This window comes from Alligator sinensis, unplaced genomic scaffold (assembly GCF_000455745.1).
Source record: "Alligator sinensis unplaced genomic scaffold, ASM45574v1 scaffold61_1, whole genome shotgun sequence".
NCBI lineage: Eukaryota > Metazoa > Chordata > Crocodylia > Alligatoridae > Alligator > Alligator sinensis.
Window position 1 is genome coordinate 24,624 of NW_005841986.1, and position 21,779 is coordinate 46,402.

Below are 21,779 nucleotides of genomic sequence, written 5' to 3' on the forward strand. Positions count from 1 at the left end.
ATTTCCCCACAAGGCACCTTTGACACTGCCTTCCCCCACACAGCCCGCCCACGGAAAGAGCCCTGACAGCAAAAGGCACTTCATTATTACTCCATTCAAGAGACGGAGGGGCGATTTTTAAACAAGCTGCATTGTGCCTCTCGCCTTTAAAAACCGGTGGGGTAATCAAGTTCAGGGCAGCCCCGGACAGCTGCCCTGTGACCTACTCGTGTTGACCCCCGCTATTCATCACTCTCCTTCGGCCGATGGGGGCAAGCTCCCGGGGACTGACCACCACAATAGACAGATACAAGCCAACAATAATACGGTTCTTGCAAAAAAAACAGATGGCACCGCAATAAATTTACAAATCTGCATTCATGGCTCTGTTTAAAACACCCAGGAGCTAAAAGGCTTGAGGGGCCCCCAGAGAGCTTCCCCTTCCCAGTTTCTAAAGGCCAGCTCGCTCCCCAAGACTATTGAGCTCATGTTCTTCATAAATGAAGGATGGCGACGTAGCCCTTAAAATAACAAATGCCTGACCTAATCAATCTAGCATTTGGGTCTAACGCTAAATGATAGGCACTGAAAACTAATTACGTTTTTTGGCAAGGAAGTTGAATTCAAATGGAAACACACAGGTTAAAAAGGCACTGAAGCATTTGTGAGTCCCTTTGAAAGGGCTGCGCGCACACGCACACACACAGGGCTGGAGACGGCAACCTGATTCAATAACTCATGCATTTATTTTTAAAATGAATCAGATTAGTCCCATGTGTGACCTGCCGGTCCATCTGTATGTGCTGGACTTAATGGGCACTCTTCTCACGCTTACTTCAGTTTGAAGTATGAGAGAGATAAATTTAGTTTAATTTTCAACAGATCAAGCTATCCATTTTCCAAATGGACCATCTGGATCAGCCTATTAAAATTAATTTATAACTTTGCAGTGTGAAAATTCGTTTGTTAGCTTAAATAAAGTTGCCAAAAACTTTTGCCACTTGTCATTGTTTTTTCCAAGGGCTGTTGTTATACCAGGGCTGCCGGTTTACACCCCAACGTTTTATTTTACCGTAGCAGACAGCTCTCAAGAGTAAAACCTTCTCATCCTTGCTTCAATGCCCTCCATAACAGCCCAGCCAACAATGCCACGTTCCCCATCTCCTTCTGTTTCCGTCTCTTGTGCCAGTCGCCATGTCTACCACCACGACAGACCCTTGAGATGGCCCACTCCTGTCCAGGTTTGCCGGGCACCCACCCTACCTCTGTTCACATCCCTAGAGGTACACCTCTTTTATCGAGTCCCTTTCGGCCAAGAGGACTGGTCGCGCAGGTCCGTCTCTCCAAGACTGCAATCTGAAAAGAGCGGTGTCGCCGAGGAGGAGAAGAGCAGCAGCGCGACGAGCACCCTGTCTGCAGATGCAACGTCCTCCCGGTGAGGAGCTACTTCTCTGTGCCACGCACGCGGGTCCAAACTCCAGCATTTTACACCGGTGCAATGGAAAGATGAAGCATAAATCTACCTATTTATGCAAGAAGCATACAGCTACCTAAAGCGCAGGGGGACGTACCAATTTTTGCGGGTTGATTGTGGCGTAAAGCTCTAATTCCATCGTTATTTTGCATTATTTTGATTGGTGGAGAGGACCTGCGTCTCGGCACTGATTGGTGCAGAGGCCCCCCCGGGGGGAGGAGGGATGAGGGGGCAGCTGCCATCTTGTTTGCTGCTCTTCGTGCCGCCCCGCCACCCAGCGCCTTCCCCCACCGGGGAGCCAGCGGTTTGTTTTTATTGAGGGTTTTTTGGTTGTTGATTTTGCAGACAATGCTGGATTTCGCTATTTCCGTGAAATCCACTGAGCTGTGAATTAAGTAGGTCCCTAAGCATCCGATCCTTCCCAAACGCAAGCCATTGCTGCATTCGATTCACCATGCCTTAATGTCGGGGGGGAGAACGGCACACAACTGCAGCTTGCCTGCCTTGGGCTGCACCTAGACTGAAAGCCTTGAACACTTTTGTGCCCTCACTAATGGCTTAAGACGGCAAGTATGTTCACGGTCCCGAAATGCTCACCTCATGGCACCCTCCAAAAGACCTCACACCACCCCCAGCACCCTGGTTGAGAATCACTGTGGTGGATCAAGCTTCTCATCGGCACAAGGGCTTTGGTCAAGAGGATGGTAACAATTCCCTGCGACTTACGGAAGAAGGACCTGACTCTGCCACAGAGCCATCTTCTCAACACCCCAGGTACTGGGCTATGGTTGAATAGAGCCTGGGGTTTTAAATGATAGAAAATGAGGACTGAAGGGACCTCAGGAGGTCACCTTAGTCCACCCCTGCTCAAAGGAGGACCAGCCCCATGTGGATCGTACGCGCTGGCGGCAGTAATACAAGGCAGAGCTCTGAGCTCCTGCCTTAAGTTCCTGATCCTGGTCAAATGATTAGCGTTGAAAAGAAATGGTAGCACCTGCCTTCATGCTTCGTCAGAAGAGCATCTCAAACTAGAATCAGGTCTCATGCCTGTTCTTATAGATCCCAGGAGGATTAGCTAGAGATGCTGCTTTATTGATTCATCCAGCATCTTCCCAGAAGGCTTCCTTTTTGCCAGACTTCTGCTGCCTGCACCACTGGCTTTGTGGCACCTGAGCCTGTGGAAACTCAATGCTGTGACTGGCCTTGCCTGCTGCGAGGAGCACACGGTTGGCTCTCCATACTGAGATATGCAGACGCTACCTTGACTTAACAAGGCTAAGTCCTCCTCGGGGACAGCCTTCTAGAGTACAATGCACTGTCCTCATTCCCCAAAAGCTTCAGGCCCTTTCCCCTCCTGATCCTGTTGGGAACAAAAAGAATGGACCGCAACTCCTGCCTCTGTCTTACGAGGGCTCCAGACCATACTCTTGGGAGGCATTTGATGGCTTCCTGCTCCTAAGCTAGTGTTCTGGCGATTAGGCAGGCCATCAACCTGTACTGGAGGTATCCGATCACTTCTTTCAACCTTCAGGACCCATTTATCTGATGAAGTGGACAGCCAATTCTGTGCTCCCTGGACAAGTGGGCTATCTAGCCTTGCTTTCAAGTGGACTGGTCTAAGGTGAGGTCTTGCTGACTTCTTTGTACAAGCAAAGACTTCGCTTGGGAAACCATCTCTGTTGCATCGGCCCACACACGTTCCATGTTCTGCCGTGATGCTCATTATCTTTGGTTTCTCAGCTTCTCAGTACAAGCCGGGAATTCAATCCTTGTTACAAGTATGCGTGCGTCTGATTGCAGTCTTACAGCTTGTGACTAAGCATCCAGCAGGTTGTAGGAGATGTGGAAGTCCCTAATAGGAGATTGGCGAGATGGTAAATCTTTGCTCCTCTTATCGCTGTGTCGGACTAGCAGGACAGCCTGGAAAAGGCTGCTTACAACTGAGATTTCAGAACTCAACTAGGAAGTTCTCTGGTGGAACCCAGACAGCTTTGCCCACCACGGGCAAGTCTAACTCTGACCCCAAAGCTGCAAAATGGCTGTTGGCACCCGTGCAACCTCCTGCACAGAAGAAAAATGGGGCAATACCATGATAAGGGCAGGAGGTTAGGGAACTAGCTAACAACAGAAAGGGGTAAGCAGATGAAAAAAGCAACATGCTAGGCTCATGTCCCTTCTGGGCAGGATAGTACATCCTCACACCATGGAAGACAGGATGCAGCTGCACCATGATCTACAGCAGGGGCGAAAAGCTCACCTTGGGCCCAAGCCAGATCCAGGCTGCAGGGTTCCTTGCAGGGATCCAGTGCCCTGGGTGTGCGGTGGTAGCAGCTCTGGCACGGGGCACACTGCACAGCTCTGGCTGCGTGCCCCACGCCAGACCCAGAGCTGCCACGGCCACTGCTATGTTCTGTAGTGACAGCTTTAACTGGGACACGTGGCAGCTCCTGCATGGGGACAGCAGCAGGAGGTAGGGTTGCAGCAGTGCCAACAGGCAAAGCAGCTGGGGGATGACCGGGACTGTATCAGCGCTCGCTCACCCTCCTGCCACCAGCTGCCAGGTCCACCAGAGCCCAAGGGCCCCGGATTCTGTGGCCGGCTGCTCTCCTAGGCACAACCCCAACTTCTGGTGGCTGTACATTTGACACAGGATGAGTAGACCCTTCTGCTGAGGTCTGGGAAAAGAGGTATTTTTTAATGAAATAATTTTCCTTAAAACACCTATGACTGGAAGGGTTGGACCCTTATCCAGACCAAGGTATTTACACTGCACCCACTACCGTAACATCAAAGTGCTTAATACACACTGTAAAATTAACCTCATGCACAGGGAGGCTAGTTTAAAAGGCCTCTCTTTCTTGCTAAGCCAAGATGGGGGAATCCCTAAAATGGCTCTTTTGATTGCAATAGGTAAATCATCCTTTTTTTGGAGCGAGGAAAGAAGAGAGAGTTCAGGATTCCCTCTCTTTAAAAGGCACTGTGGCATTTATTTCTTGAACCCCACAGTGTTCAGGAATGCATAGTGCATAGAGGAAGATATACTTCCTACTCCAAAGAGCTTCAATTAACATGGAAAGGAATTTGCTTTTATATATAAAAGGGATTGCATGAAATGTTTTCCCTGCTGCTGTCCAGGTTTTCATTCACAGGAACTTATTTTAGAGGGAAATTAAAACAGAGCTATTTTTAGGTGATCAGCCCAGACAGCGTCTCCAAGAAAATCTACTTGTCTCAGGTGGTATGAAGCTTAACTGCTTGAGATTCTTGGAGGCAAAGTCTCATGGGAAGGCAAAGCGTACTGTGAAGGAGAAAGGAGGATTGCTACAAGACAAGGCTGGAGTGTTCTTGATGAATAGCAAGTAAAGAAAGTTCAGCTACCAAGTCACAGTTGATAGTGCTCCACAGAGCAGGTTGGTTTCCTCCGATAGAGTCATCACTCTTCATATTTATGAAAGCCCAACTTGTGTGTTTGATTTTCCCAGGTACATTGTTTTGTGCACGCTCATGCTGCCAAGGAAGGTAAAGAAAGGACTTTCAGATGCTTGAGCATGACATGTTTGCCAGTTAAAAATCAAGCTGTAGCTTCCCAAAGTGTTTTAAGATCCAAGTAGCTAGAAAGTTTTACTGTATTTTTAAAGAGACTGATTGCATACCTGTCTAAGTGAATTCTTCTCTGGAATGATCTTCCTAGGGGGCTCGTCATTACTACAGTCTTCTCTCTCAGAGGAATTCTGTGAAAGAAAGTAAGCTTTAATTCAGTTCGTATCCCCAGTACGATTCTGCGGGAGGAAAGGGAACGGAGTATTTGTAGCTACTCAAGCTGGGTTATTCTACGCATGCATGCACCTGAGGCTAACTTGTACTTGTAAGCCAAATGGCTTGTTGTGGCTGAGAACATTTTTCCTGCTTGATGTAACATTGCACCATTTGGCCGACAGAGTGGAGAAGTCTGGTTGCTCTGGCTTTTTTCCGAGGTAATCCGTACCAGGCCGCTGTTGGCAGTGGGATGCCAGAGGTGGTGAACTGACGGCCTGATGTGGTACAGCAACATCTGTTTCTGAATTCCCTGCAATAGCAGGTGTTCAACAGATCCTTTTTTCTTTAAAAGAAACAAAAGATTGCTAATAAAATGCAATCCCGCCTTATATTACGACACCTGACGGTAGGCTGAACGTTAACGGATCGTGGGGAATCCAGTGGCCAGCCAAAGCTCTACTTTCGTGGGCGTGCCTCTATGTTTTGGTGAATCGGGTCACCAGAAATTTCGTGAGAGCACTAGACCCATCACTGATGCATCTCCACCTCTCTCCAGAAGCACATGATTGGGATCCTATAGTGTTAAACACCACTGCCACTGGTAGGGAAGATGAGATGGAAAGGAAAGAAAAGGAGGGCCTATGGTGTCTCTAGACAATGCTCCTGGCTGGGGTTCAGAAAGCCCGCCGAGAGACTTCTGCCCTGCTCACACTAAAACCACAAATACTTGCCATAGAGTGATGCTCGACAGCTTTTCAAAGGACATGATCTGCCTTCGGCACATGTTCAGTTAACAATGACTGGGGTGGGAGGACTATTCCCCACGTTGGCCATACAAGCGATGCTAGAACACAGGGATCCATCCGCTCGCTCTGTTTCCACAGTGTGCATAGGCTCAGGATATTCTGCCCTGCTTAAATCTTTGTTTGGGGGTGTTGTGCAAGGGGGTAGAGGTGATGCAGATGGGATAAGGAAAGGATTTGATGATAGAGGCTGCACCCGCACTCAGCCCCGACTCCCAGAACTCCTCTCCTCGCGTACTCCCGGCACACTAGATGCTTCAAAAAGCTTGCACCTCAGTGATGGACTTCAGGGCTGCATCTGCAGGGAAAGGAGGAGCTGGTACCCTACAAGCAGAGAGCAGTGTGAACAGCAGGGAAGCCCTCAGCGGAGCAGATGCCCGCTGCAGGTGCAATTTGGATCCAAGCAGCTCAAAGGTTGGTGGCTTTGTCGAAGGGGAGGAAGAGATCACCAAGGAGGCAAGGCAAGTGCACACGCAGTCTTCTCAGAAAGGGAAGACAAAGGAAAAAAAAATACAACCAAAAAACCTCTCGGGATGGCATAAATCATTCCCAGGGATTCCAGGTAAATCAGGGTTTGCAAGCCAACTAGCGAGTTTACAAGATAAAGAACGCGCAAGGCACTATGACATCTGGGATGCTGAAGCCAGGGTTTTGTAACGGAAATCAATCATAAACAGGCCTGATAAATTGCTAGAAGAGGCGAGGCTTTGAAAGTTTTCATGCAAGGCTTCAGCTAGGAGTAAGTCAGATGAAATCTGGCTCAGACGGAGCGATGAAAACCCAGGTGAAAACCCTGTGTGTGCAAAAAAAAAAAAATAGAAAAAAAGGAAGCAGAGGCGCGCAGGCTGCTTTTCCGCACCTGTCAGTACAGTTTAGCAAGCCATTAATGCAGGAATATTGGGGGGCGAGGGGGGGGGGGGGGGTTGGGAGTTGGGGGGGGGGGGGGGGGGGGGGGAGATTAAAGAGAAACGAATCTGCAATAATGATGATGCACTTCTAGGAAGCTCGCTCTTAAACTATTTTAACACGAATTTTTTAATGTTCAATTTCCTCCTCGTGGCAAACTTCAAAAATCATTCCCTCCCTCCCAAAGTCATTCTTTAAAGAAAAATCTCGCCCCGTCTTTGCCCCTCCAACCACCATCCAGCGTCTCCCACGATTTAAAGCATCAAAAGCCAAGAAACACGGTGGTGAAGGTGCATCATCCGCCCGTGTTTTGAAATTCCTTCTCATCTCCACGCGGCAAGTTTTCCCCGTTTTGTGAAGCTGAACGTCTCATGTTAAAGGCAAGCAGAAGACCCTTTTGCATTCATTATCTTTATAGGTGGCAAGGCTAAAAGGTTGGCTGAACAAAGACCAGACAAAGACTGCCAAGTGCATATGGTGGCTCACAGCTTGGCGCCCCACCATCCCACGGCACCAACGCAGCAGCTCCGATCGCAGACTATTAAAGAGGAGCGCTGTTCGTGCACTTTTGCCGGCGAGGAAGTTCCGCTTGGTGAAGACGGAATGACTGGGAAGCGTGATCACGCTCAAGAAACAAAGCCCAGATGTTAAGAACTCCCCCTCGTTTCTCAGGGACAGGAAAAGCATCAATGCAGGTGCACTGTGAGCCTCCGAATACTTCAGAAGTAACCGTATCTGCATCAGAGTCATTCAGCCTTCGGTGTCAAAGGTAGACTTGCTGTACCAGATGTCAGGAAAAGGACACCTACCTGCATTTCCTCTTGCCCCCTACACCCCCCAAATCTTTTGGGGCATCAGTCTGAGCTTTGCTTCAGCATGACATGAGAGATGCCTGGAGCCAGGGAGGGAGGAAGACAAAAGGGGAACTGCTCTGGGCACCCTCTAGCGGCTATCAAAATACGCTTTGCGGCACAGCTCTAGAATGGAGCATTTGGTGGCTGGATATTAAGCCGGGGCATATTAGAAATACTGGCAGGCAAAGTTGTTTGGGTAGATGTGCTATCTTTTATTAGACCAACTAAAAAGAAATACTGATGGCTCGCAGCGACTGTGGCTGATGCAGGCACTAGACATCTATTCGGGTGGAGGGGGCGAGGCCAAAACCGTGCACCACCTCTCTTGCAACTGGGGCAAATTCTGGGATTTCATCGCCGCTTCATGGGAAACTAAAACCAGCGCAAGAGATGGTCTGTTCTTCGTATCTTCTACAGGCGTAGCAAAGAATTGCACACTTTCCTCTGAAGCTCACAGAGGAAGCTCAGGGCGCTTCTGAGAGATTCAGACTGCCGCGTTCATAGGTAGGATGCAGAGAGGCTACTGGATTTACACAAGGTCGCACAATGTCAGTGGAAGGGAAGGCAGACGCCCCGACTCCTGAACCCACTTTAGCCTTTAGGTGTCCTCCTTCACCTTCCTGTCAGAGGCCGACGCAAAGCGGTTTTGCCTTCCGTAGTTCATCTGCCCTAAAATGAGAGCTGTCTGCTATGGGGGGCTCCTTTTCAACCTCACCTGGAATCAGCCTGTAGCTACCAGGATGCCATCCCATGGCACATTGCATCTCAGTGACCACCACAATTTTTTATTTTTATTTTTTACTAACATCCAGCCCCTGCCGCATCAAATACACTGTGTTATACCGCACGCCGAGACCCGTCGGGAAAGTCTCGGACGCGTGATGGCAAGCAGTACGCTCTGTGTAGAGCCCACCCAAGCAAATGTGGGTGCACGGATAAGTCAGGGGCTACCCACTGGACAGGGCTGGTGGAAGCCCCAACAACGGAGGCTGTCTCTGGTGCCGCGTTGCCTAGCACTGATTATAAACCAGTACAGACCCAGCCCTTTTGCAAACGTGGGGAGGTGGGGGAGCACCATGCGTCTATGCAAGGAGCACGACTATTTTTTATGCTTTCAAATTCTTAATCCTGTTTGGAGCTGTCAGTAGGGGTTAATGGAAGCCTTGGATAGGAGAATTCCAATCTGGTTGGCAGATGGATAGGTTGGTTATAGCTGCATAACTATGTCTTGCCTGCAGGCACAATTCAGAACACTGTTAAAGCAATATAAAGTCTCTGTCAAGCTGAACCATTTGGATCAGTAGCAAGGAGAAATAATAATAAAAAAGAGGAGTTCATTTCTGGGCCTTGCGCATTTATGCTAGTATGCAGAAACTGATTAATTGTCATCGTGTGCTGGTCTGCTATACCTCCGATTTCTACTTCTGGAGTAGATTTTGCATGCTAATATAATCATTCTCCCTCTTGAGACATTAGCAAATAATCAAATGAAAAACAGGATCATAATTTACTGAGATTCGGGCAATTCTCTATGCAAATTTGACTTGTTATTGCTGCTGCCTCGTTAATCTGAATGCCTTTGACAAACTCCTTTGATTTATGAACTCATGACAACTCCAATGTGTATATATTTTGCTAGATTGACATTATCATTAAGAGTGGGTGGACTGAGCTCACATGAATGGCTGATTTTATTCGCTGGTGTCTGCTGCTCAACAGCTGAGCATCTCCTTCTCACAAAGCCCCTGAGCGCCAGGCTCTTCCCATCTACCCATCCATTCATCATCTCGATGTTAATTGGCCCAGGCTTTAAGCAAATTTTCAACACGATTTAAAGGCACGATGACACTGATTACTGACCCTCTGCCATACGGTGCCTATTGATTAACCTGACAGAGATGATGAGCTTAAGGGAAACTAGGTGTGCGTGGGCCTCGGGGGGAAAAAATATTTTGTTTATGCAGGCAAAACACTTGTCACTCTCCCAAAGGCCAGAACTTGTGCCGCACTGGCCTTTCAAACCAAAAACTGCTTTAACACCTGCATCCGATACAGGCAGTACTTGCCTGCCTTGGAAAAAATATTATAAATGTGTTGTCATGTGCAGCCTGGACTTTAATCGAGCTCCCCCATATCCAGGTCATTTCCAACCAATTAAGGCTCATTCTAGGCAATGTAAGGTAGAGCTGGGTGAGTTTTTAGTTATCAGTGTGGAAGGAAGGAAGTCTGCTCCGGGCATCTCAGCCCCACAAGCTACAGAGGAATGGGTGCGGCGTCCAAGCTGAGATGAGCCCAAGCACAACCTGGATTTCAGATGTCGCTGCCCAGGTATTTGTGTAGCGCCTTTCCACTGAAAATGCATTTCTGACGTTAGCAGCAACATCTCCCGAAGCACGCTGCTGATCCGGCCGTGCTTCGAGCCTGCAGGCACGCTAAGGGACCAGCCATTCCTCCCACACATCGAAGCAGGAGGTCAGAGTTTCTGACTCCTTGCAGAGGTGACCAAAGAGGTGTGCCCTCCACTGAACGGTACGTCACCCCCGGTGCAGTGCGGGGAAGACCGGAGGAGCCAAGAGGCAGCAGATAAAGTGTCTCAGCAATCTGTCTGCAGACTGATATCATGAAGCAGAAGGCCCGTGTACCCATCCAGCTGCGGGTTAAATGTGCCAGCCAGCACACAACGCTCTCTTCCATCGCAGGCCAGCGGCCTGCCAAGAGACAAGAAGTTTTATATGTCCCATCCGGCTTTCGGTGGTCCCAAGATGCCAGAAAGCAGAATTTCCCCCGGTCTGGGTCAGGCCATGGGCGACGGCAGAGCAGAGTGGAAAGGATGGAAAAAGCACCCTGAATTATTCTGTGCCTCTCTCAGCCAGAGCATGGTTGAAAGGGGGAGGGGGAAGAGGAGAATAAATGCCAGTCTAGCGCTGGAGTACAGCGAAGGCCCAACGTTCCCTTTCCAATAACCTTTGTAAGTGATAGATGAGTCCAAGAGCACTGTTATCGTTATGGGACTGCCGGCATCCTGATTTTATAAATGCAGTCTGTCACTTTATAAATATCTCAGCCATTTCAAACAGTGCTAGGATGAAACCTGGCATAGCCCGTGTCAGCGTGAAAGCAATATTTTAGTTAAAAATTATGGGCTCCGAGTCCATTTTAACCATTTCAAGGCAACCTCTTTCCTCCTCCCTGAGAGAGGCAATCCCTTCCGATTCCTGCTATTTGAGTAGTCATTGCACTATCCAACACCTATCTTTGAGATGGACTGGGCTGGTTGGAGAAAAACAAGTGTGAAAAGGGCAGGTTTGAAAGCAATACTCAACGTGCTCGGTAGATAAAACAAAAGCGACAGCTGTAACGCGCGGGGAGCCCCACGACAATGAAAGGCGGAGGAGCGGACGGCCACCCCAACCCTGTTTGGCACCAGCAGCTCTGAGCATTAGCTGCAACGAGAGGTTTGGAAAGACCGCCATCAATCGCAGCATCGAGGCACAAGGAGAGACTTCAGCACAGGCTGAAGGATGAGACCATTTCCGAGCTCCTGCAAGTCCCAGGCTAACTGGTATTTTTGCAAAGGGTGTGTGTTGGATCATGGACACGAAGGAAAAAAAGAGTAGAGAAGGGGGCAGAGGGATTTGATGCCTTTTCTAATCAATGATACAGGGGATCACAAACAGGTGAGGGTGGCATTTCTACTTACTGGGTGCATCTACACACCCAGGGCTTTAGTTAATGCACATTAAATCTAGTATCTCCATTGTGAGGTACTAAGAAAATGCACATCAGCTTATTTTAATGTGCATTAACTAAAGAGCACAGCTTTTTTAGTGACACTTTAATAAGCATTAAACTAGGCTAATGCACATTAAAGTGAGTGTATAGACGTGCCCACTGAATGCTTCTTAGATATATGAGCCCATGTAGAGCAGGAGGTGACGGCACGTTCTTGGATCGCAGGCCCGCGGCGCAAACAAGAACCCAGATCAGATGAGTGAAACTTCCTGGATTTTGTTTTTAAAGAGTCTGTGCAGTGCCTAGCACAGTGGGGCCGGATCCAGGGCTACAGGGCCAGGCAGAAGCAACCACAATTCCCAATAATTCTTAAAATTGGAGGTTTAAGCAAGCTTACAAATAAGGGTGGGATAGTGCATGTGTGCGCACGCACACACGCAAGATCATGTATACGTAAATATATTAAATTTCAACCTGAAACTGCCCTAGTACATGCTGCACCTCCAGAACGACGAGATCTCTTGGAATTTAATACAGTCCTAACGCCTCGCATGCAGCGAAGGAGATTCTCTGCGTTTTCCTCGCTGTGTGACAAAGCTAATATAGTCAGAGCAGAACGTGTGTCTACCCCGAACGCTGCGACGTGGCAGCAGAACTGTGGAAAATTAAGACAAATTTTCATACTAAGCTGATTCTTTTCATTCATCAGTTATTAATTTACTAGAAAGATTAAGGTAAAGCGGTGGGAAGTCTTAACGTTACCGGGGGAATAGTGAATTCAATTTAATACTTACATCTTTAAAAGCTGGTACAAACATTAATAAAAGATATGATGAATAAACAGATCTTTCCAACAGTATAAAGTTGTGGCTTTTGCATCAGAACAAACCGGAAGCCAGGTGGTGGAAACGCTCCATGCAGGGGAATTTCAAAAAAGCTAGCTCTGCTTAACTAGGAATTTCTCAGAAGAGAGCGAGTGAAAATATGGCTAATGAGAACAGCCTTTCCCCGTTCCCCGGGAAGCAGCCCTGCTTAACACTTCTGTTCTATGAATTTAAGAGAGTCAACAGTGGTAAATTTGTTTTTAATATTCAAGCTTTCAAGCCTTGCAAGCTAGTTGGCCGATGGCCCTTTATATTCCAATTTTTGTCGGTGCCTTATTTACACAATCCGGAGAGCCTTTGAATATGATTTCACGTGGATTAACGGGAGAACATTTGCTTCTGCTAATCAGGACATCTGGTTATTTTTGTAACTCTCAGACATCTGCATTAGGCAGTGCTACTTCCCCATTCCTCATAACAGGGCTTGAGCGACAGAAAGCCTGAGGACTGGGGTTGTATTTTATTTGTGTGCGCCTGTATGCGTAGGGATACGTGTGTGTCCATGCACACACACGACTGTTTTGGCATTTCTCTCCTAAATAATCAAGTCAATCTCCACCTTTGCAGGCACTGTGCAATGCTGCAGCCCACAGGCATGTCTACATGTGCACTTTAATGCGCATTAGCCTATTTTAATGCACGTTGAAGTGTCACAAAAAACTGTGCTCTTGTGCATTAAAATAGACTAATGCATCTTCTTCTCATATCCCACAGTGGAGGTACTAGATTTAATGCGCATTACCGAACATGTAGACGTGCCCCACGTTTTGTGCTTCAGCTATCTGGCAGCACCTCAAGGCAAATCTCCATTTTCCAGGGATCTGAAACACCTATATTCCCAAGCATACAGAGGACAATCGATTAAATACACCCTAGCTACTATGCTGGGTAAACTTCTGAGCATCAGACAATGGTACTCAGCTAGGACAGGCCCTGGGAGTAGTCCTGAACCACGCGATCTGCCCGTGCTTGCGTCCATCTCCCTCCTGTGCTTCGTTCCACCCCTTCAAACTACTTTTTCCAGTCTCAGAGACAACCTTAACAATTCCTCTGATCTTTCAAACGCTTGTTCCATCTCCCACCACCAACTTACCAAGGGTAAGTTAATTCACCCTTAAGAACGGGAAATGTTGTGACACGCAAACCGTGGAGGCAAATTGGGATGGAACAGAAACACTTCAAAAGGGAAGAAAATCATCCGGCTGTGTTCCTTGCCGGTTCGCTTTGCCGCATTCCTTCATTTGAGGAACACAAAAATTCATTTTGAACACTTCACTTCAGCATGCGGAAATACCAAGGTTAGGATTAGTCCCTTTCATTTTGCTTGTTTTTTTGGAGAAACCAAAGCTTTTATCTGTGCTGATATATCCTAGAACCAGCTGTTTTCTTGATTTTTTCCCACATATGGAGAAAAAAAATAGCACCAAGTCAGCTATTACAGGTTGTGAACATAAGCTAACATCCCAAAGAATTGTCAAAAACATATTTCTAGTACTAACAAGAGTTAGCAAGAGCCAACAGGTCCGGGGAGAGGTTTTTTAAAACTTTTTATTTATTAAAATTCTCTAGATACAGATTAACTTTCTTTGCTCAATATTTATTATGGCTTCATCTGCTTGGGAACTGAAAGCACTCTGATAAATGGACTGTAAGGTTGGCTAGTTTCTCTGTAGAATCCACGGCCTTTTGTGAAGCACTATTTTCCACCTCCGTTCAGCGATCCCTCGCAGGGAGGCACGCTCCAACCCCGAGCCCCGCTACCGAACCCCTTATCCACCGCCTCCCCTGCCTTCACTCCTTCAACCTCCTTGGGCTTCGTTTCCCCACTTCCAGCTCTCCCCACTTCTCCAGGTCCTCTGGCTGGCTTCCTAGCTCCAAACCTTAACACGTACTTCTTCACCTCAAAGGCTTTATCGCTCCAGCCCTTGCCCAGGCTGCTTCTTCCTATTCTTTGCTGTTTGTTCTTCCTGACCCCTCGAACCAAAGGGATCTGCCTAGTCACCGAATAAGCTAATGCACAGAACCGCTGGACTCTACCCACAGGGCCATGCTCCTTCCTCAACATAGGAAGCACTGCTTTACTACTCTAAATGCATGGGTTTTTTCCCTATTGCTGCCCAGACAGCAATCAGCTCTATTTGATATGATTAATGGACGGGACGTCAGCTATCCTTTGGCTGTAGGTCAGACTTTGCTAACTTCTAATACATCATGTATTCATGTCCGCGCGCGATCAAGGACAAACTCATTACGAGCCGGCAAGGATGCACGTGTGTAAATGCTCCCCAATCTTTTATCAAAGGCAGCAGGCAAGCTCTCCTCCCCTCCCTCCCTCCCTCCCCGTCTAATAAAAGAATAGCAAATGAGGGTGCTGAGCTAGGGCTGGAGTACGTAACATCTGGCTAGGCAGTACCACTGCTTCTTAACAATAGCTGCCACACAAAACCCCTAGGTTGTTCCGATTGTCTGGCTCAACACAATACGCACGGGATAATGAAACAACCCCTAAAACGCTTTAAATTACCCCTATCATTAGATTCTGCTAAAAAAATAAAAAAGAAACCCAACAACTTCAAGGCAGGATTTTTTGAAGTGGGTGGGGGGCTTCAAAGAGGTGACTGCCTATCCTGCCCCCCGGACTGGGGATGAAGAGTTGCTAGCACGAGGGTGACTATAAAACGAAGTGGGTAATCAAGCAATGAGAGAACGAAGGGTAAAGAGGTGTGTGTCTGTAAGAGCTCACATTCAGATACCTCCGGGCTAGTAAAATTTTGTTTCTGTAGGAAATGCTACAGCTCTAGACCACAAGCGCTCAAGCCCCACTCTTCACAGCCTTTTCCTAGGACACAAATGAGTTATTAAACCTACAACATATCTGCTTTAGTTAACTTCTTGGTGGAGAGGGGGCCAGGGAAACAAAATGTACTTAAATGCTGATTTTTTTTTTCCAGGCTGAATGCCTTTCATCCAATAAGACATTCAAAGCAGTGACCCAGCAAATGGATTGAAAAAGCAATCTTCCGTCTCAGTGCCACATTATCATTCCTATTCAGTATTCTCGGTGAGATATCTCAATCAGCTGGATGCGTGTGTAAGTGACAGCGCAGCCCATTGCTGGGTTAATTAAACATTTGACTTTAACACCCTCCCCGTCATTAAGCAAATAAAAACAGATAATTCACACTGCACTTCATCCGCGGGGTACACAACACACATGTCAAAATTAAGAGAGTCCAGGGACCCTGGGGGATTCTACTCGGGAGGTAATCAGTTTAAATCTTATCTGGTTTATCAATTATTCTATTGATTAAAGCAGGGAGATTATACAAAACTCCTTTTTGCCACATGGGATAGATGTCAGCAGAGCAGGACAATGGAAAGAGGCTTAAAAGTGATTTAAAAAAAAAATAACAACAATTAAAAAAAAAAAGCCCAAAAGGCAGACGGACAGAAAGACTGCTGGTGCTGGCTGTAAAACCAGATTTATACATCGGAAGCTCAACACGGTTTCCAGGGGTCTACACAGAAGACTCTGCCTGGGCACAGACACGTACTGTACAGAGGCCAGTCCAAAAGTGACACTAGGATGCCGTCAAGCAAGGGAGATTTTGCAGTCTTATATGTAGCTCCTACCTGCCCTGTACATGATGAACCCACATGGGCGGGAAGGACACCTCTGGCCCCTGAGGTCTCCTACAGAAACCTCAATCTCGCCATTAAGTCAAACGTTAACGATCATATTACTAAAAGCCCACTTACACGGAGGCCTTAGTGGTGCTGGGAACTGCTATAGCCATGGCATGCTAAGTCTCCCCAGACCACATGATCCTACACCAGTCCTTAGGCAACTTCCCGTCGGAGGCATAACACCTCCTCCTACTCCCATCCTTTGTTCCCCCTCCGAGCGGACAATGCACCACTGCCCCTTCCCTCTGTTCCTGCCCCGGCTCTCTGGGCCGAGTATTGAAAATCTGACCTCTGTCTCCTTTCCCCATTCTGTTTTTCTGCACGCTTTGTTGCACCGCATCGATACTGCAATGGTAAACTCTCCGATGCAAGGACCTTGGCGTGCTGCATACGGGGAGATGTCCACTGCGGTCTTGGGTGCAAGCCTTCAAAACAAGCAGTTGGCCGTACATAGTAGGAGTCAGTCTTGCTTTTAGATGAAGACCCATTTTTGGACAATTTCGTGTGGTCACAGCTCCACTGCTGTTGGCAATGGTTAGACCACTCAAGTAGACCATCCATGAGTCTTTTCTACCGCGAGGTCATCTAGATCTGCTTGGAAGAGGGTTGCGTGGTTAAAACACTAGGTTACCCAAATGCGCCTACGTGCCAATGCAGCTGGTGCTGCAATGGTAGGAAATTTGAAGGAAGGAAGTTTAGCAGAGACAATGCCTGCGGTGTGTTCTTGCCCCTCACCTTCAGGAACAGATTACATGCCATTCTGTACTGGCACTGCAAGTGCATTCAACCACACTTTAGCTTCTTTGCTTCATCTATCCCCTTTCTTCTTTGGAAGCAGGCTAGCAAAGCGGCATTAGCATGCTGTATTTTACTCTCACCACTAGAAATACTGAGGGTGCTATTTGTAATTGTATTCTTTTAAGAGGTTTGTTCTCTGCAGCTGTTTTCTGCTTGCAGTGTATTTTGTGTAATCAGCACATCATCATAAATACATTGGCTGTTCCCCCGAGGGGAGCTGTCACTGTTTAATTTACAGAACAACCTGGCCAATGTGAATTCTAACACTACAGCACTATGGCAAGAAGTTACCACACTCTGAAAAACAGGTTTCTATGAATTTTTATATCAAGAGCTGGTCCCAGGACAATTTAGGTCCTAGAAATAGATTGTTTTAAAGAGCACACTGTACACTGCATGGAATGGAGGCTCTTCCACTAACAGCTTCTTAAAGCTGCGCCGAGCCTACTCCTACGCCACGTAAAGACAGCTCAGTAAAGCCACCTACGATTCTTGGCCCTGGCAGCAAGAGGTGCTGCTAGCAGGGGTTTTCACACTGCAAATTTTTTATTAAAAACAATCCGAACCATCAGGGTGTTGTTTTTTGTAGCATTTGACAACGGACTGTGTTGCGAGCGTAGCAAGTGCTAGCATGCATCACCTACCTCGCCGAATCAAGAGTCACGGAGAAGTCAGGTTGGAAAGGACCTCCATGGGTCATCTAGTCCAGAGGTTCCCCAACTTTTTCTTATTGCGTATCCCCTTGCACATTTACCAGCTGCCTGAGCACCCCACCAGTATATGTTTTACGTTTTAACTCCTCCCTTAAATGCCAATTATTATTAGAATGAAAATTAAATCCGCCATTACACAATTTCTCCTGTGTAGGGGTACACGTGCCAGTTCGGGACGCCCTGTTCTAGTCCAACCCCTTGCCTGAGGCAGGATCATCCCATGCAAATCCATTGTCTAACCTCTTGGCAAAACTCCACAGTCAACCCCAAGACAACACAAGACAACATCCCTGAACCCGCCATAGAGTAAGAATCATAGAAAATTTGGGTTGGAAAGGACCTCAGGAGGTCATCTAGTCCACGCCCCCCGCCGGCTCAAAGCAGGACCATCTAAGCAAGTGGCCCACGGCATCCAACGTCCTGCTTCTGTAAAACGCTGTAAATATACGCTGCAGGACTTAATTAATCCGAATGCTAAGGGAATGCAAATCATTCAATAAGTAACTGCAGAAATCAAAAGTGTTTGCAGGTTTCTTGGCTTCTTTTTTGGCTGGACTCGAGTGTTTCTCGGTCAGGTTTTTCGGGAGGCGGCTGTATATCTGGAGACGCATGCCACAGGCTCTGTTCTACAAAGCTGCGTGCATATGGCTGGCTGTTGACCGAGGTGCGTAGGGATGCCGTCACCGAACATTTGACAACGGTGCCAAACGACACTGGCAAATGTTTAAAAAATAAATATGCACCCCAATTGCAACATTTGGGCAGCGGCATTCTGCCTGCAATGAATTACTTGAACGCTTGATTGGCAATGCCTCCTGGAAACAGTTTGCTGGACTATTTGGAAGAGAACCCAAGAAGGCTGACCATCGGAGACCGCTCTAAAGGAAAGCGACTACAAATCTGAATAAAGGAGACAGACTTCCAGCGATGGCACTGGCTCACACGTCTCCTCCAAAAAAATCTTTACATCAAAATATCAGTCTACCAAATTGTTTCGACTGGCTTTATACTGCTCTTTGAAAGGAAGGCCCATTGCAGATCCTCGTAGAGCGGCAGAAGGTGAATAGATGCCACAGAAAACGACCGGGTTGCTTGTTCCCTCTGACACGTAGTTTAGTTTTAGTTATATTATGCAGCATCATAATAAATTACTTCATTATGTTCTGCAAAGCCATCAAGTCTTAACAACGAGCCCTCACTATAGCACAGCCTCTGCTATTAGACTAGAGAAAGATCAGTCAGCAATATTACACTGGAAATTAGTGAGGACCTGCTGCAAACGGCGTCTAGCTCTCCAAAGCCCGCAGAATGGAGCATTCGATTATTTACGCACATAAAATGGGAAATGGCTGTACACTGCAGGACATAACTTCTCAATAGAAGAGTAATTCTCAAAAACCAGGACTTAATGAGTCTCTCTCTGACCTCTTGATTTTTTAGGATTTGGCAAGCGCATTTAAATGGCCTGCGTGCCTAGTTAAAGTCCTGCTTTGCAACAGGGCTGCTCCTGTTCTGTTCTCTGAAATGTGTTTGCATTTCAACTTCCCTGGAATTACGTACGCATGATATCAGTTTTACAGGAATCGCTGAGTTGTGACTAACATTGACTTAAAAGGCCGGATGATAAAGATTTATTGCACATCTGAGTGCTTCACAACTTTCCCAGGTTTGTGGTAAAATTACATCCTTTAACTCTTTGCCTGTTCAGCAGAGATTTGTAGAACCTGATCTCGTGCAACCGGCTACGTTTGAAGCACTTTCCATGGAGTTGTTCAAATACAAAATTATAGCCAAGCCCAGTGATTTACAATCGGCTGGCGCAGTGCTAACTTCACGAGGAAGAGGGAGAGAGGCAGATATTAACATTTAACGGGAGGCGCTGATGTTGTATGCTTAATCACACTCTTCCGGTTATGAGGCATTAGAGTTGCCTCTAAAGACAAAGCAGAAAGACGAATGTGAGATCTGGGCTCAAGCACTTGGAAATTCACCTGTGCATTTCCATTTAAAAATTATATTTAAAAGCTTTCTTAAAAAAAAAAAAAAGGAGGGGGGGGGAAACCCCTGCTTACTAGAAATTCAGGCGAACACGCCAAACTTTCTTCTTGCCATTATTTAAAGCTTTGAAAAATGGCCTGGGACCATCTGAATTAAGCGAGATGAGCTTAGCCCTAGGTCATGCCAAGGATTAAAATGTTCTCTCTTCCCAGGAGACCCTGCAGTTCCACAAAAAGCCATTAGATAGCAGCACAGTACGCATGATCCGCCGCGGCTCCCATTACCTCCTCCATCCCAAAGGCTTCTGGCTCCACACACTGCAACACGCGCACACACATTTCTCTCCCTCTCACACGCACACACACATGCGCGTGCGCGCACGCACACGCACACGCTGATTCTAATTCAATTAGTGCAGTCTGCAACTCCAGAAAAGAGTAATTCAATTAGTGCATTGTGGAGCTCTACAATACCTCTTAGCAGATGTTCGCAATCCTCAGGAACCAGAGCTAAATTTAAAAATACCTGTATCCCTTCGGCGTGGCGCTACATATGCCATTTGTCAAAATAGCTTTACACACCTTTCTGACTTCTAACGGGGAGAGGAGAAACCCGCGCTTGCCTGGCATCATTTTTAACCAATCAACCAACCAATGCTGGTAGAACGACAGACCTCACCCCCTCGGCTTACCAGGAAGGGTGCCGGTTGCTATACAGTAACAAGATCATTAGTGCGGAGTTGAAGTCGTGGAAGCTTTCCTGTTACAATGCGCATTTTCATTAGCGATCCCATTTGTTATCCGTGGTGGCAAACAGCTGAGGGGTGGAAGCATTTGCTCCTAGAACAGCTATTGCCTCCCTCGTTTCGGTACTTAGGTCGGAAGACTGATTTGCAAAGCTGGCAAACGTCAGATGCCGAAGCAAAGCCAAAAACCCTACTGGCTTCCAGCGCCTGAATTGCAAATCCCCCTCCGGCAGCAGTAACAAAACCCCCGAACCCACCACTTGGCTCATCTGGGGTCAGGTTTGCAAGGTGGGTCTTTGCAAGCCCACCTGAAACGAAAGAGGACATCCTGCAGCGTAGTTGTGTGGCGGGGCCTGGATCCTGTGATAGGCTCCTCAGTATTGAAAGACCATGGGGCACCAATTAGAGCAGCTAATCAACCGGCCAGGATGTCAAGGTCATTGGTTACAGAGCAAGAGGTAGATTTTGTACAACCCGGTTGCATGCGCTGCACTGTAGCACCGCACCCATTTCCCAGAGCCCATCACTGCAGGTACACGGTGCAAGCAGATCAAGTGCTCCTCTCGCCCTGGGTACAATTAGACTCCTGAAAGTCCAACTCCGCCCCCCCCAGCTGTGTTTAAATGAGGAAGTTAACTGGTTAATTGGGTTGCGTATCTGTCATCTTCCTGATCCCCTTTTCTGCATGTAACCGGTACCGATTTCCAACCTCACCAGTGAGACGGTGAGAGGAAAGGAAGCTGGCAGAGCGGACCCGAGCATCTCGATAAGAAACTTTGCTTAAAAAACACAAGTGCCACACCGTGGCAGCTCAATATTTCATAGCCAATACAAGAAATGTGCAACAACACTGCAACTTTAAATCTTTGCCTCCTATGTCAGTCTCTCTCCCTCTCATTGTAATGCCAAAGGGAACAGCAATCAGAGTGGAGATGTTCAACGTGATAGAGGTCAGGACACCGGTGGATCAACGTACCAGAAACACGACCTTGTTTATTTTTTTCCCCGGTATTATTGTTTACAGGGTGCTTTGCTCATGTACCTTGTGGTTCTTAGCTAAAAGATGAAATTACAGCCCAGGATGAAGCGCTCAGGCACACATCCAATTTGTGTTTCCATCTCAGAAAACAAAAAGCTTCTGAGGCCCTCGGGCTGCCATTCAAACTTGGAGAGGCTGACATTTTTAACAGCGTGAACCAGAGACTGGCAGAGGGAATGATCTAATGCATTTCTGACTTGTCAATCAAAGCGCTCACCTCTGCTGTCTTGTAAACAGTTGGGGGCCACCTAACTACATTCATAAACGGGGGAGAGCCTGCCGCTGGCCGGGGGGTGCCGGAGCCACCGACTCTAGCTGTTAGGCATCAAAATTATGATGCAGGTTTCGAATCGCGCTGTAAATAGCCTTCAGACACATTTCGCGGGGCGACTGGGAAAGAACCAGAGCAGG

General features: G+C 47.4%; 1 protein-coding gene across 15 annotated transcripts in view; it reads right to left on the bottom strand.

Annotated features, from left to right (window-relative positions):
- LOC102382623 (F-box/WD repeat-containing protein 1A-like) overlaps positions 1-21,779 on the bottom strand; it is an 85,955-nt gene that overhangs the window by 24,175 nt on the left and 40,001 nt on the right. For 13 of the 15 annotated variants that reach the window (XR_323537.2, XM_025201239.1, XM_006021266.2 and 10 more), the window contains one exon: positions 5,107-5,184. The exons of the other annotated variants lie outside the window; for them this stretch is intronic. Coding sequence is in view for 12 of the 13 variants with exons in the window: in XM_025201239.1 (XP_025057024.1) it covers positions 5,107-5,184 (78 nt within the window). In the remaining variant the exon portion in view is untranslated. The remainder of the gene's footprint in view (positions 1-5,106; positions 5,185-21,779) is intronic. 15 annotated transcript variants of the gene reach the window in all.